Below are 16,965 nucleotides of genomic sequence, written 5' to 3' on the forward strand. Positions count from 1 at the left end.
GCTGAGAAAAAAAATAAGCAACTTGCCCAAGGCAATGTAACTAGTCAAGAGTTGGACCCAGATCTATCATATGCCAAAGTAAGTTACATTTCCATTTTTCTATGTTGTTGCAAAGCAGGAATAGAAACAAATTTCCTGACTCCCTGTCTCTTTAGCTTTCTATTAGGTCAGCAATTTTTAACCCTTTTCATCTCATGGCACACATAAACTAATTACTGAAATTTGCGGCATACCAAAAAATATTATATTATTTCCCTATCTGACTAACAAATAAGTATAATTTTGATTCATTCTCACTGGACAGCTATCATTATATTGGCTGTTGTCATTTTATTATTTTACAATTTAAGGGGAAAGAGGTCCGTGCCCCTGACTAAATAGTCATGTATTGCATGTTTTAAAAATTCTTGGCTGCACACCGATTGAAAATCGCATCAGTTTTCTTTCCTGTAACAGTAACGCAATTTGAACTTGCTTTTTAGGTCACTAATTTTACTAAGCAATTGCAAATAAGCAAAGCTAATAGTGCTGACCTGGAAACTAATGATTATATTTTCATAGGGAATGAATTATTTCATAGAAAAGGGAAATACTTTAGCTTTGATGTTATTCAGAATATTGATGTGATTCCAAAGTCCCCTAGCTTTAGATTAGCTTTTCTGAAACAATCTTTAAAAGGGTTCTGATCCGATAAAGTTAAAAACTCCCTTCAGTAGGTGTGGGACCCTGTGGGGCACTGGAACCCAACCTTTGGAACTTAGGGAGTAATGGGCTGTGTGGAAAGTTAAACCTGGAGTCTCTAATGTTCCTGATAATGATGTGTGATTAACTCTAAAATTAAGCATTAGAACATAAATTAATCCGTCAGATTGAGGATTTTAAGAAGTAGTTATGTGCCAGCTTTGATTCCACAAAGTTTCTGCCTTTACTGTTTGTGATGGTGAAGCAGTGTATGGCGTTGAGAAAATACTGAACTTGTGTTCGTTGAGAAAATACTGAACTTGTGTTCTTCTTTCTTTTACTTTCTTTTCCTTTTAATTCTCACCTGAGGATATGTTTTTATTTATTTTAGAGAGAGGGGAAGGGAGGTGGAGAAAAAAGGGGAGAGAGGAAGAGAAACATCAATCCGTTGCCTCCCATATGCTCCTTGACCAGGGATTGACCCCCAACCTAGGTATGATGCATCAACTAACCGAGCCACCCGGCCAGGGTGTTTGTGGTCTTTTAAGTCCCACCTTTGCCCTCTTCCACCTAAAGTGCATGTCCTTGGAAAAGCCATTTTTCCTCCTCTGAGTTTCCGTTTCCCCATGTATTCAATGCTAGAACTTTTCAGGGTTATCTTTTAGGATCATTCAACTCTAACTTATATACGAGTATGTGACACTGAATGGAGACATCTGTGGATGGAAGCAACAAGAATCCTTGCTTCTCTTACTATAAAGCAGCTTTCTCCAGATGTGGTGAAATCTTTCAGTGTTTACGTGAGTGGTAGTGCAATCGATCTGTCTTCTTTTAGAATTACTTTGGAAGCAGACATTATCTGTTCAAATCTGCCCCCTTGACAGGATCCTAAAGGATGGCAGAAGCTAAATTGATGTGGTATCTTAAGTCTAGCACGACCTTGAACAACTGGTTTTGTAACACTGGCTGTTGTGGGTGGGTGTGTGTCATCAGGTATATATAAAGTAAGCTGCATCGCCATGGGTTCAGTCCTCGAGCACAAGCTGGTGAGCAATGCACGGAGCAGAATTATAACCAGCTTACATCATCTTCATCATGAAGATAACCACGGTGCCAGTACTTCTGAGCCTGGCTCTTTGCCTCATACAAGGTAAGCAATTTGCATGTAATCTAAGCCTCTTGCCACAAACCACAAAGCCCTGGGGAGAGACTGGTCTCCCTCCCCCTGCCCATACTTAGTATTCAAGATTACATAAATGTATGTAATCCTAAAATATCTTTCTAGACACAGAGCTTTAAAGAATTATATATGTGGCTTTATAACGATGTTGTTATCTTTAGAAATGGCAAGGAGTTTGAGATATTCTGAATTTTATCCATGAGAAATCATTCCAGCAATTCTACATTAGTACTAAAAAGCTAGTGGATTCTTCTTGATATGACCCTCTTAGCAAGCATATCAATTCATACTTATAGGAATTATGTATATAATAGATATTTAAAACTTCAATGTATGTTTTATATATAGGTATATATATATTTAATAGCATATTTATAAAAATATTAGCAATTTAAATTCAATCATCTATTCTTATTTTAAAGCAGTAGTATGCCAAAACCGGTTTAGCTCGGTGGATAGAGCGTCGGCCTGCGGACTGAAGGGTCCCAGGTTCGATTCCGGTCAAGGGCATGTACCTTGGTTGCGGGCACATCTCTCATCGATGTTTCTAACTCTCTATCTCTCTCCCTTCCTCTCTGTAAAAAATCAATAAAAATATATTTAAAAAAAAATAAAGCAGTAGTACCCTCTAGCATATTTTATTTGTGCTAAATGGATTAAAGGCACTTCTTATAAAGGGGAAGGGACTTTTGTGGGAGCTCAGAGGTAGGTTTCTGCATTTGCTACTTGAACTTGGAGGGAATACAGATTGCTTAGAGCTATCTTGCTGTGAAGCATTTACATGGTTTAAAAGGAAACCCTAGATGGAGTTTTAAACATTATACACAAATGATGCCCACTTTTCTAGGATAAATGTGTTGGTGCAAAAAGGTGTCTCATATTGACGGAGTATAATATAGTCTGTGATTTTCATTAAACTTAATTTTTATCACAGCTCTAATTTTTGTAGCTGTCATCAGGATGCAATGTAACCAGAATTCAGAAAATTTAAATTTTATGTGTATATATGATCTAAACTTTCTGCTACATTATACTTTAAAATTGTAATTGTTATGATATAATTGATATTTAGGTTATAATTTTAAAAGCGGTCTGAAATACTCTACTAATGAAAGGATTTTAGAAATTAGATATTTTGAGGGGGTCAGGAAACAATTATTATTTTCTAAAGTAATTGGACCTTTCTGAGTGTATGCACTGATCTCCTGTGGCCATTCCCTCATTTCATTTCAATGTGTTCAAAAATAATTTGTGGTTTCCTAACGTATTTCCAGTAAAGTGAATAAGGAACTGCACTAGTCAAATTTTTTCTTTTACTTATTAAATATTTTAGATCCCTTTAACTTTGTTTTTTGTGTGTTTTTGTGTTCCAGATGCTGCCAGTATGAATGACAATCAGGTTAGTCCTGCTTTTTCTGTTCATTGAATTCATTCCAAGATCTCTAAAGAAAAATGTTTCCTGGCCAACACCTTGATGTTAATAATGCAGACACATTATACTGATAGGGGTTAATAGCTTTTGCTAAAAACACAGAAACAGGTCTAAATGAATTAAGGCATGAATCTCAGACACACACACATATCACTGTATTAATAATAATGGGTGTGAGCAAGAGGGGATCTACCATGCTATAGGAGTGCTTTAAAATTCCACAAACAGCCGGAGCCGGTTTGGCTCGGTGGATGGAGCATCGGCCTGCGGACTGAAGGGTGCCAGGTTCGATTCCGGTCAAGGGCATGTGCCTGGGTTGCGGGCACATCCCCAGTGGGAGATGTACGGGAGGCAGCTGATCGATGTTTCTCTCTCATCGATGTTTCTGGCTCTCTGTCTCTCTTCCTTCCTCTCTGTAAAAAATCAATAAAATATATTTAAAAAAAAATTCCACAAACACACCAGTGAATTAGTATTGTTCTGTTTAACAGCTAAAACACACAGAGGAAGCAGAAATTAGTTTTCTTGTGATTATTATGTTAAAAGGGGGTTGGCTATATCTTATATAATGTCAGTGTACATACATCATTCAATAAATATTTATTGAGCATGTATTATGAATCAGACCTTGTTTGAGATGCTGGAGATATTAAAAAGTAAAGGAGAAAGACAAGAACCATTCTGTCATGGAGCTTACATCTCAGTGGAGGAAAACAGACAAATCAATTAGTAAATTAGTAAAAAACATATAGTACATTAATAAAGAGTAGTCTTAGGAGAAAAATACAGGAGGATGGAAGATATGAATTTCTGGGGATGGAGGTGGTATTAGTTCTTCTTGGGATAGTCAGGTAAGTTCTCCCTGAAGCTAACAGGGGTCTAAAGGTGGTGGGGAAGGTCATGAAGATGTTTTTTCAATTTAAAGCAGACCAGCCAGAAGCATTCGTGATGGCAAAGGCTCTCTTTACTACCTCTTTCTTAGAGGCCTTTTGTTTGAGAGCTAAAAGAATTGTTTTCTATAGAAGTTAATCATTTTATATATCTGGAAAAAAATTTAAAAGGGCCAGTTACATGCACACACACACACACACACACACACACACACACCCCACACACAACTATGCCATTAATTCAGCACTTAAAACAGTGCTATGTATATAGCAAATATTTGCTACATCTCCCAAAATTCATAAATATTAATATACTAAAACAGTTAAAAAAAAACACCCTTTCTACAATGAAACTATTAGAACCATGGTAAAATACTCTCTTGCTATATTTTATTATAACAATTTTTCAAAAGAAATTTTTTCCTGGAATGTTCTAGAGAATTTCATCATCATCTCTGTTATTTCATCTGTTTGCTGATTAAGGAGAAGTGGAGAATCCTCTATAGTTTAAATAGAGTGGTATGGTAGAGTAAAAAAGGAAAAGGCTGTATTTGGGGAAATTAAAAAGCTTGCTCACTGGGATGTTGCATAGTGGTAAAAAGAAGGATATTGTGCAAACTTCATTTTTCAGGAGGCCATAAGTTGTTTTTAGAGTTTATGACCATGGGCGGTGATTTCCGGTGGATATATCCAATGCTGCACTGATACTTTTTATGGCTTTAAACTCTATTTCACTAAAACATCAAAAACCTAAAGTTAGCCACCTCTCATGTTGGAATAAGCAAGAAAAACACCAAGAAGTAATTATTTCTCTGGAAATGTTTCTGACCACAGTCCTTGGATATTTTGTCAGAAATGAAAACTATTGATTTAGTCTTTCTTGTGGTGCTGGGAATTTTATTTTTCAAGCTCAGTCAATAACTTGTTGAAAGTTATAAACATGAGCCAGAGCAGCATGTAGTAACTGCAAGGATCTCTACCATGTGCTTATATTTGTCATCATAGAGGGTCATTAGAAAGCCAAAGCAACCTTGTTAGTGCTCTAACACAGACAAGGAATAATGCCAACTCCCTGGGACATTTTATTATGATGTCTGGGGAGGGACAGTGGGAGACAATGGGCTGTAAAGCAGCCACTGACAGAAACAGAAAGAGTTTGGCCCTTGAGGGCTCCAGTTTTCCTGGACTTTGGGGAAAACACAAACAAGAGCAACAATAAACAAACAAAGCGAGCCAAAGCCTGCAATTAAACAGTTGCTGGGATTTCACCCCCCCACCTCCCCATGCCTTTTTGGTCTAGATTGGCCCCTATTTCAAAACCCTCTTTATTATGGTAATTGGGAATATATTATATTTTCCCCAAAGAAAAACCCAACCACTGTTTTCAATTTTTACAGCCTTTTTCTGTTTCATAAAGATAGTGTTGAATCTCATCTTAACTAGTTAAACATTGTGAACAAGTTTTTTAACCTATTTTCTAGGCCTGAGTTGTTCATTTGAAAAAAAAAGAAAAAAAGAGTGGGTCTTTGTAGGAATTAGGGGCTCATCTAATTTTGACATTAGAGAAGTCTGATTCAGGAATATCCTGATTGACAATGTTCTTATTCAATTGATTGCTAAAAACTACTTAAAGCTTTATTCCAGTGTTATCATGAATCTTGTTTTAAATACTTTAAGACCTACCTCACAAGGGATGTATTTCTTTTATTATTATTGATTGATTGATTGATTGATTGATCTTTTTGGAAGAGAGAGCGAAGCATTTATTGGCTGTTCCACTTATTTATGCAGTCATTGGTTGCTTTTTGTATGTGCCCTGATGGGGAATCAAATTCAAACCTTGGTGTATTGGGGCGATGCTCTAAGCTATCCGACCAAGACTATAAGGGATGTATTTCTATTACAAAGACACCAGGGTCTTCTCTGATTCTATGACAAAGTTTCTACTTAGATTTTATAGAATCATTTATATCTGGCATGCTAAGCAGTAACTTGCAATGCTGGCATAAGATACTATAAAATTAAAGACCAGACACAGATCTCAGAGGCCCACATGTCAGTCTATTGTCAGAAATTATTACTGTGCTACTCAGATAAGATCACTGGGTGGTGACCATAAATTTAGAGATATTTCAGTAGGTTGTCCTTTGCAAAATTTCACAGGGCTGGTCTCTTACATTATTTAGTTACCATTTTTTTTCACCATTAATCATTTTTTAACTGCCTCTATGTTTAAGAGGCTAGGTTAAATACATCATTACCCACTAGGTGGTAACCAACATGTAAACAAGGATTTCTCTATATACTGTTATATCTATGGTACCTGGCAAAGCAATTTCATAAGTGTTTATTGACTGATTGAATAATTATTGTAAAGATATAGGAAGCTGAAAAGAATTCCATAATTAATCCTTTGGAAGAGGTTGTGTTGTTGGAGTTGGAGCAAAGACTCGATTTAATTTTTTTTCTGATGCAAGCATCTCAAAGCAAGATTTTATTTCTCTTGCAAAGGAAAAACTTAGATTTTAAAGACTTGCTCTAAAGAGCCAGTGGATTTGCAAAACTAATAGGGAATAGAAAGCATTTTAAATAATAGAATAGGTGGAAATAAGGACAGTGGACAGATCTTTAAAAGTGAGGGTTCTTTCTTTTCATGCATTTCTTAATTCAGTGTATTTTATTGGAGAACTGTATGTCACTCAGTCTTTTTAGGAGCTTAAAATTAATGGTACATTTGCAGTACCTGGTAAAATATTATTCAGAATGATTTCCCCTCTCCTCCCTAAAGTCGGTACAGTGCTGCCATCTGCATTTAACAAAAAGAAAGCCAAAACCAAGCATAGCACTCCATGTCTTGAAGGATATCACACAGAATAGTAAAATAGTAGTTCCAGAGAATATACAAAAAATATAAATAAACTAACTAACTAACTAACTAATAAATATAGAACAACTAAGCCTCCCCAAAGATGTGATAGTGAAGGGCGTGGAAACTGCAGCTTTGTTAGCTTTTACTAGTAAATCAGTTAGTTGGATCTGAGGTTAATTTCATTTCAGAAGAGGAGCTAGTCTATAAATATGTTTTCCAAACATATATGACCAAGGAGTCCTTTCATTCAACTTTTAACTTGTTTTCCACTTTTTAATTGAACAACTGTTAACACTTCCGGGAGTTGGTGTCTTGGGTACATCCTTTGCTGACACGGCAGAGGCTCTTTACAGTGTCTAATTCACACACTGTGTCCCCGTCCTCCAGCAACTTTTCAAAGCCCTTCTTACAGCACATGATGACCCACTGTGTGCTAGATGTTTTATATGTGCCATCAGCATATTTTCCAAGAATAATGACAACAGCAACAAAAACAAAACAATAATAATAAAGGAGGAGAAAAAGGAAGGAAAGAAATTCGACATTAAATATCTATAAGCATCAGACATTCTTTGAGGGCTTTTACATGTTATGTTTCATCCTCAGAAGACCTGTGAAATGTATATATTTATAATCCCTGATTTTTATTGATAGGGTAAGTAAGCCTTTGAGAAATTTAATTTGCTGAGGCTACTGGACTTGTAAATGAGAACCATGAAATATAAAGTTTTTGATTCCCAGTTTCTTGTTCTTTCCATTCCACTAATTGTTTTAGATGAATGCGTATTAGGTGAATTTGCATCTCCAATAGACATTATACAATATACAGAGTCACTGTTTTTGTTTGTATTATTTATAACAACTGAGTGAGTGTCTTCTATATAAAAGGAGTGGTGGTTATTAAGTAATATCGTTCAAGGAAGTTTTTCTTAGAAGGTCTTGCTTTGATAAGGTTTCAGTAAACACAACTTTTTCATCTTTCCCTTAGGATGCGTGCAGTGAATTTCGGGTATTGATGAAAAATGGGAAGCTGTTCTGTTCCCAGGATAAAAAACTTCTTCAGAGCCCTGATGGAATAATGTTCCTCAACAAATGCGCCACATGCAAAATGATACTGTGAGTAAAGGTTCTCTTCCAGGTGTTTGAGTTACTGGCTGATCTCTGAACTAGTAAATGTATTCTTTTTCCAAACCGGTCAGGGCATATTCTTTTTATTTCTTGGCAAATATGTCTTTCTAAATCTAAATGGTTAAATAAAAATAGTTTGTAGATCACTCTGGCATCTCTCATCAGATAAAGTTGGGTAAATGCCACCCACCTGGAAAGGCTGAATCATCAAACACATGGTATTCCAAAACACCCAGAGGGCCCAGCATGAATACCTTATGTAAAATTTAATAATCTTTCGAGGATGTAATTCCAATTTGAGTTTCCTGGCTCTGAAAAATTAATTTAAGAAAGAAAGTCAGATTCCGTGGGCCTGTTAAGACCTGATCTTATTGTACCTTAGGGACGGAGAAAAGCCCCTTGGGAATGATGTCAAACTTTTCTTGTGGCAGCCAACCAGGAGAAGAATTTAAGCAGGACACACCCTGACTCTGTGACCTGCCAGTGTCTTCAGACATTTGGGATTATGCTAAAATGAGATGGATTAAAAAGTTAATTATATCTTGCAATTACCTGCAATTCAGAAAGAATTAGTATCCAGGAAGTTAACCAACATCTATGCAATGCTTCTTAACTTGACTTCCTTCTCTCCAGTGACACCTCAGAAGTAGAAGATGGCTTGAGCTATCAATTGCAAAACCTCAAATCAAAGTGTCCTCATTTGTTTTTGAACAGGGAGGTCATTCTCAATTTCTGACCAACATCCAAACTTCAACACTGGTATCAAGCCAATAACTAAGCTTACCTGTTTAAGATAATTAGCTTTTTAAATGCCAGCCTTGTATGTGTCAAGGGATTTAATTTGACATAGTCAATAATATTGACATAATGAAGTTCTGGTCACTTCACATAATGAAGTCTAAAGAAGAGACTGTGGGAAGATGAGGGAAGGCAGGGCAAGATGTAGAGTGGGGTGAGGCCCAGGGAAGGTTGAAGAATCCTTTCTTATTCTCTTGGAAGCTGAATGTAAACCAGCAGGTCTATTATTTACCATAAAGTTTCCTTCTTATTTCATTGGATGTTTTGATAGTAGACCGATACTATGAAATAATAAGTTTACTGAAAACTAATTTAAAACAAATATAAATTGCCTTAAGACACATAAGGCAGTTTATCACTTTGAAGCCACTCACTCCATTATTATATTTATTACCTACATAAATGAGTTGGAATAAATTTTTTTTTAAACCTGGAAAGAAGGAGACTGTATGAGGCATAAACACTATCTTCAAATTTCTAAAGTTGTCCTATGGGTCCTCAGAGGTTGGAACTGGGTCCAAAACAGGAAGGCAGATTTTTACACATTAAGAATGTGGTCTTTCTTTTTCTTTTTTTTTCCTTTTTTTTAAAAAATTGAATATATTGGGGTGATATTGATTAATGAAATTATAGAAGTTTAAGGTATACATTTTTATAATACATCCTGTGTATATTGTATTTTATATTCACCACCCTAAGTCAAATATCCTCCCATCACCATTTATCCCCCCTTTACCATAACTCTTCTACCTCCCCGCACCTCCATTTTCCTCTGGTAATGACCACACTGTTGTCTGTCTATAAGGTTTTTTTCCTCAATCCATTTACCTTTTTTTACCCAGTTCTCCCCTACCCTTCCCCTCTAACACCTATGTGTCTGTTTCTATTTGTTAGCTTACTTTGTTCATTAGATTCCACATGTAAGTGAAATCATCTGGTATTTGTCTTTCTTTGACCAGCTTATTTCACTTAGCATAATACTCTTCAGATCCATCCATGCTGTTGCAACAGGTAGGATTTCCTACTAATTTAAAAGAATATATGCACCCTTATGTTCACTGCAGCGGTATTAACAATAGTCAAGATTTGGAAGCATCCCAAGTGCCCATCAGTAGATGAGTGGATAAAAAAGCCATGGTACTTGACCCGGCCGGTTTGGCTCAGTGGATAGAGCATCAGCCTGCGGAATGAAGGGTCTCAGGTTCGATTCCAGTCAAGGACATGTACCTTGGTTGTGGGCACATCCCCAGTAGGGAGTGTGCAGGAGGCAGCTGATCGATGTTTCTCTCTCTCTCTCTCTCTCTCTCTCTCTCTCTCTCTCTCTCTCCCCCCCCCTCTTCCTCTCTGTAAAAAAATCAATAAAATATTTTTTTTTAAAAAAAAGCTGTGGTACAGTTATACAGTAGAATAGTACTCAGTCAATAATACGGTTTTTCAAAGAGAGCATTCCAACAATGGTACAGATGGCTTTGAAGTTGTTAACCACCTGGATGTTGGAAGTATTTAAGGGGGGGAATAATCTGCTATGCAGTTAAACGCATAGATTCTTGCTGCCAATAGAACCACGTTTGAGATACTTTTCAGTACTGAGCAGAGATTTATGGTACCTCTGCTCATTTCTGGATCTGCCAGACTGGGTTGAGGAGAACAGTCAGAATTAAGTTCACCATGTATGCTGTTATCCTTAAAGGTTGGGCAGGTATGTCTAAGCTATGCTATTTCTTGCTCTCTTCCAGGGAAAAAGAAGCCAAAACCCAGAAAAGGGCCACGCATTTAGCAAGAGCCACTGGAGCCACTGCCCCCGCAAAGGTAAGAGACTATTTGGAGTCAATTTACCATATTTGCTTTCAAGATTATGTTTTACTCCATGTAGAATTATTCATTTCCTGCTTACTAGCATACCTGTTGTAAAGCCAACTGAGAAAGGAGGGAACATGGTTTAGTCCATGGTTGCGCCCGATATCCAGCACAGCTAGTCCGTAGGCCCAACCCATGACCCAACTCTGCAAACATTTTGGGCACCTGACAGATACTGAAAGGAGGAGTAAGTCAGTGTGACGCCTGCCTTCCATAGTCCCTTCTCATTCCTCCTGTTCTGTATTAGCTCCAACAAGAGCCTTCATGGGACTGTACAACTCAATTCAAATCTCAGAGCTCTTATTTATTGTTGTTGTCACTTGTACCATTTATGTCTTTCTCAGTCTCATTTATTTCATCTTTGAAATGGAATGTGGGACCAAATGAGAAACCAAATTTAAAAAGCCAGCTACAGTGTTTAACATGTGCTAGCAGGCATTTGATTCATTTTATTTCCTTTTACTTTTCTTCTTTTACTTCCTATTGCCTATCTTTTCCAATACCTGAAGAGTTCTAATTTAACTCGAGTTGTTTGTCTTTATCTAATTTCCAGGTTGGGATGTAGGCCAATATTTGTTTGAGAAAAGAAAATGTTCAGTGGTAAAAAACAAAACAAAACTTTTTAAAAAATAAAAAATGATATAAAATGAAAGAAGCTGCACAAATACAACCTAACATACAACCATTTCACTTTATATTTTTTAATGTATACAAAATATTTTATTCAAACAAAAGAATAAAAATTCTACATCCAGATTGAAGAAAATTTCTAACCTACAAATGTCTCACAATAAATTATTGACAAGTGGGGCTTATTGCCAGGTATCCTGACAACTACTCATACCACTCCAGGTCTTCTATTTAGTTTCTTCTCCAAGATCTTCTTCCTCTTCTTCCTCTTCTTCCTTTTGTGTGTAATAAGTAATGGAAATGGTCAGTCATGGCAGGCACACCCAAATTACTTTAACATCCCTACTCTAACTAAGCTACCATCTTCCTTGTCAGTGTTACCTAAGAATGTCTGAGAACCTCAGCCTCCGCAGAAAGTCTAGTCAAATTCTTTGCTGGGCTCAGCCAGTCTCACTTTTAAAACAATAACACAATCACCACTCAGTCAATTTGAAATCCTTTTTCTGAGCAAAAAGGACCTGCTTCTGTATTCTAAAAAATCACCGGGGGTCAGAACATCTTACTCGTAACAATCAAATCTACCTTTGTCACATTTAGAGAGTGACTCATTCTGTAAGATTTATTCTCTTCCTTCTCCTCTTTTTCCTTTATGAAAAACTGGTACATCAGTGGTGTTTAAAAATGCAAAATACAAGCAATGACAAAAAATGACACACACACATCCCAATCTTAACAAACCTACTATTTAAAAAATATTACAAGTCAGATGTTTTCATTTGTAGACACACATTTACTGAATTTTCATCAAATAGAATTATTGAGAAATAAAATTACAGAATTTTAAGAATGTTAACGTTTTATGCCTGAGTTAGAATTTTTACCTCTAGTAAAGTTCTTAAGATTACATGTTTTGCTCTCTAGGAAACTACTTACTTATAAATTAAGACAATTAATGTTTGGCCATCTGTCTAGATTTTATTTTCAGTGTTTGAATGGATTCATGCAATTATACTGTGTTTGTTTTTGTTATTTCTCTCTCCACTGTAAAAGAGAAAAATCTACCCACTTTTTCTGATCAGATTCCTCCCATCAAAAATTAGCCTTGATACTCCCTCTCAGAATAAGGTACTCTACCTGTTCAAGCATTTTCCTCCTACAGACATTCTCTCTCTCTTGCACCATCAATTTCTTGTTCACTAGGCTGCCAGTCTTTCACCTCCCAACTCTAATATCCAATCCATAAATAAGTCTTGTTGGCAATCTCTAAAATATTTTATCCAAATTTGATTCCATTTCACCATTTTTGTTTCTATCATCCTAGTCAAATTCTTCATAATTTCTAATGTATTCAGTCCATTCTAAACTTGTTTTTAATTGATTGATTGATTGATTCAGTGTTTCTCATTGATTTAGGTTGGCAAGTTTATAGGATATTAAGCTCATATGTGTGTGTTTGTATTTTTGAGTTCTCAATTCTGCTCAGATTAGTTTATTGCTTTAATAACTAATAAGGCAAGTTTTCTGTCTTAGTTCACTTTTTTCAAATGTGATTTACCTATGTATAGGTTGTTTTTTCACATAATTATTAGAAATAAAAATATTACTGAATTTATGCAAGCCCCTATTGAGTATAGGAACCAATGTGATTAGGATACAAAGAATTTATAAGTTAGTTGGAGTAAAATTCACTTTTTAGAATATTATCTTGCTCAAATCAAAAGCACACAATATTTTCTCCTTAATTTCTATACTTTCTGTGTATTTTTTAAGATTTAAAAGTATTCTTTGCAGGAATTTTTATAATTTTTGCTAATACCTAGAAAATTTGTAAATGTATTGCTATTTTGATTGGTATTTTGTTGTTTATGGTATTTCTATCTGGTTATTGTTGGTATAAACAAATTCTATTGATTTCTATAGATTGATCTTATATTGAACAACTTTATGATAACTTCTGTTAATTCTTATAACTTATTTATTAATTCTATTATTTCTTGGTAGTTGCTTACATTATCTGCATATAATAGCAGATGATAGACATTTTATAACTTTCCTTTCAATCTTACCACTCATTTATTTCTTTTTCTTTCCTTATATTATTGGCTAGGATTTAAGAGTTCAGTTATTAAATAGTAGTGATAATAATGAACATCAAACTACCCTCTCTCCCCTATTTTAAGGGAATACAACTAAAGTTTCTCCATTAAGTATAATATTGACTATAGGTGCTTTTTCCATAAACTGTGGCACATTTAGGAAGTTCCCTTCTTTCCTTAATCTTATGAATATGTTTTGGTCATTATCAAATTCAGTCTCTTCAACTATTGAAATAATTTTCTGACTTTTTCTTTCAGTCTAATGAATTAAATTTCTTAATAAATTTGCTAATGATAAACTATTATTCTTTCTTAGGGTTAATCATACTTGATCATAATGTATTTTAAATATAATATTGAATTTAGAAAGTTAATATTTTATTTAGAAATTTGAAATTATTTTTACAAGTAAAATGAGTCTATACTTCTCTCTTTTTAAGTATTCTAATGTGGTTTAGGAATCAACAGACAATTACCCTGAGTGGTCACATTCCTGGTTATGGCTGAATAAAGAGGTCAGCAAATCTTTTCTCCAAAAGGCAACTATAAATCTAAACAAATTGAACAAAACAATCATTATTACCATTCTGGAAACTGAAGAGCAGCAGCCTGTGTCCATCTGACAAGCGTTTATGCTTGAAAAACTGCTAACCTTTGGATTAGAACAGTGGGAGTCTGCAGTGCTCTTGCTTAAGGACTACGTTTTACCTCTGTTGCTTCCTTGTTGCGGAGGATCTATCGAAGCAGGGCAGGATGTGGGGGTCAGCACTGCCATTGTTGAAAGTAGCTTACCTAATTTTGGGTAGTAGGCTACAATCATACTCAGAGATGTTTTCGGTATAAGTCTTGACCTTCACCGAGAGTAAGGGGGGTGGCCCGAGGTTGTAGCATGGTTGGGGCAAATATATTTCTGGCTGAGTTCTCACTCATTGGCAGCAGAGCAATTCACATAGTCCTGGTTGACTATAAGGCTGTGCACAAGCCCTTAGAAAACACACACGTGAAAAAACCCAGTGTAAAACAAACGCTGCAGTAGATGCAAAAATGGCCTGATCTTTGAATGCCCTCCCCAGTGCACACTGGGTCCATCTGCACAGGGTAGAGGCCTCACTGACTTGAGGAATTTGAGCACAAACTGTGTCTAATCATTGGTCTGCCACAAGTCATACAGATACAGGGGGGAAAAACCTAGAAATCCATGCTTAAGAATAAACTAAGAATATTTTTTAGCAGACCCATCAACAGCAGCATATTATGGAACAGGAAGAAATCAGAGATTTGGCCCAAAGATACAAACAAAAACAAAACAGGAATATTTTACAGTAAAATCTTAATTCTGAATCATTGCAATATATTATCCAAAATGTCTAGTTTTCAACCAAAAGTATGAGCTATGAAAAGTAATGGGGATGTATGACCCACTTTTTCAGGAGAAAAAAGTGAATGGAAACTGTCTCCAGGTGTTAGATTCGACATACGTGAAGCAGCTACTTAAAGTGTTCAAGTACTAAATAAATCCAAATTTTAAGATTTCTTTAAAAAGTATAATAAAAATGAATGAACAAATCGAGATTTTCAGTGAAAAAATATATATTTGGATTAGAACAATAGTTCTAATAACAATTTAAGACTTATGGGTTTCTGCTAAAGTAGTATACAGATACATAGATAGAACTGGAAATTCTAGAGCTAAAAAGTAACTCAAATGAAATATTCAGTAGAGAGTTCAAAAGCAGCTTTTAGACCTGTAGAAAGATCAATCAAAATTAACAGTGGAAGTACAGAGAAAAAAATTGATGAAAAATGAACAGTCATTGAGTCCTTGAGATAACAACAAGCCTGACAATACAAATAGGAATACAATAGAAATATCAGAAATAGACCAGACAGAAAAATAAAAAAATTATTTGAAGAAGTAATGACCTCAATGTTGTCAAATTTGATGAGAAGACAATCTTTACATTCAAGAATATCAGTAAGCCCCAAATAGGATTAAAAGAAAAAAAATAGGTAATTCAACAATAATGTTTAGAAACTTTAATACTCTACTCTCATAAACTGATAAGCAACTAGACAGAATATCATCAAAGATACAGAATACTTGAACACTATCAGTTAATTGAACCTAAACTGAAAAATAGAGAATGCTTCCCCAGTGATTGCAGAAGATACATTTTTTCAAGTAACAGTGGAACATTCTTCCAGACAGACAATATAATAGGATATAAAACATATCTCAATAAATTAAAAGTAATTAAAATTATACAGTATATTGTCTGATCACAACAGAATTAAATACAAAACCCCCAAGAAAAATAAATTATGGAAATTTCCAAATAACTGAAGGATCAAAGAAACAACATGACAGAAATTAAAACATAACTTGAGCCCAACCAGTGCTGCTCAGTGGTTGAGCATCAGCCTTATGAACCCGGAGGTCACAGTTCAATTCCCCATTCTACATGCCTGGGTGGTAGGTTCAATCCCCAGTAGAAGGTGTGCAAGAGGCAGCCAATTGATAATTCTCTCTCATCATTGATGATTCTATCTCTCTCTCCCTCTCCCTTTCTCTCAAATCAATGTGTTGTGTTTTGTTTGTTTGTTTTTTTTTAAAAAAAAACAACATAATTTGAACTGAATATAACAAAAAACACAGTAACTCAAGAGTTAACAGGTTTTAGCTAAAGTAGTATACAGTCATATCTCAGTATCCATGGGGGATTTCACAGATACCAAAATCCACAGATGCTCAAGTCCCTTACTTAGTCCTCTGTATCATGGATTCCATATCCATGGAAAACGGTAACATTTTAATAATCTGAGCTTCCACATATAGAAAGATAGAGGGGGGAAAGAGCAAATGAAACCCCAAGCAAACAGAAGGGATATAAAGATTAGAGCAGGAATTAATGAAGTACAAAACATAAGGAATAAAAAAATAATTATAAATCAAGTCTAAAAGTTGGTTCTTTGAAAAGATTAACAAGCTGAAAAACCTTTAGGTAAATTGACTTAGGAAAGAAAGAATAAACAAAAATTTCCAAAATCAGGAATGACATATGCAGTGTAAATATATATCTTAGAGAAATCATAAGGATTATAATGGAATATTATGAACACATTTATGCCATAAAAGTGGACAGCTGAGATGAAATGGACAAATTTCTCGAAAGAAAGAAATTATTAGAAATGAACCCAAGAAGAAATAGATCGAATAGACCTATAGCAAGTAAAGTAATTAAATCCATAAGAAAATACCAGAGCAAGATGACTACATTTGTGGTTTTCATCAGATATTAAAAGAAGAAATAATACCAATCTTTACAGACTCATTCAGGAAATAGAGAAGTAGGTTATTTTACCAGCTCATTCTAAATGAAGCCAGTGTTATTCCAATACAAAAT

The 16,965-nt window shown here is 35.2% G+C and overlaps 1 protein-coding gene across 1 annotated transcript in view; it reads left to right on the forward strand.

Moving 5' to 3' along the window:
* Positions 1 to 1,107: 1,107 nt before the first annotated feature.
* SPINK5 (serine peptidase inhibitor Kazal type 5) overlaps positions 1,108 to 16,965 on the forward strand; it is a 73,247-nt gene continuing 57,389 nt past the window's right edge. The window contains exons 1-4 of the mRNA XM_081091222.1: positions 1,108 to 1,831; positions 3,235 to 3,260; positions 8,041 to 8,168; positions 10,715 to 10,787. Coding sequence (XP_080947348.1) covers positions 1,777 to 1,831; positions 3,235 to 3,260; positions 8,041 to 8,168; positions 10,715 to 10,787 — 282 coding nt within the window. The 5' untranslated portion in view covers positions 1,108 to 1,776. The remainder of the gene's footprint in view (positions 1,832 to 3,234; positions 3,261 to 8,040; positions 8,169 to 10,714; positions 10,788 to 16,965) is intronic.

The sequence above is a fragment of the Myotis nattereri genome (genome assembly GCF_964212035.1).
Source record: "Myotis nattereri genome assembly, chromosome: 5".
Taxonomy (NCBI): Eukaryota; Metazoa; Chordata; class Mammalia; order Chiroptera; family Vespertilionidae; genus Myotis; species Myotis nattereri.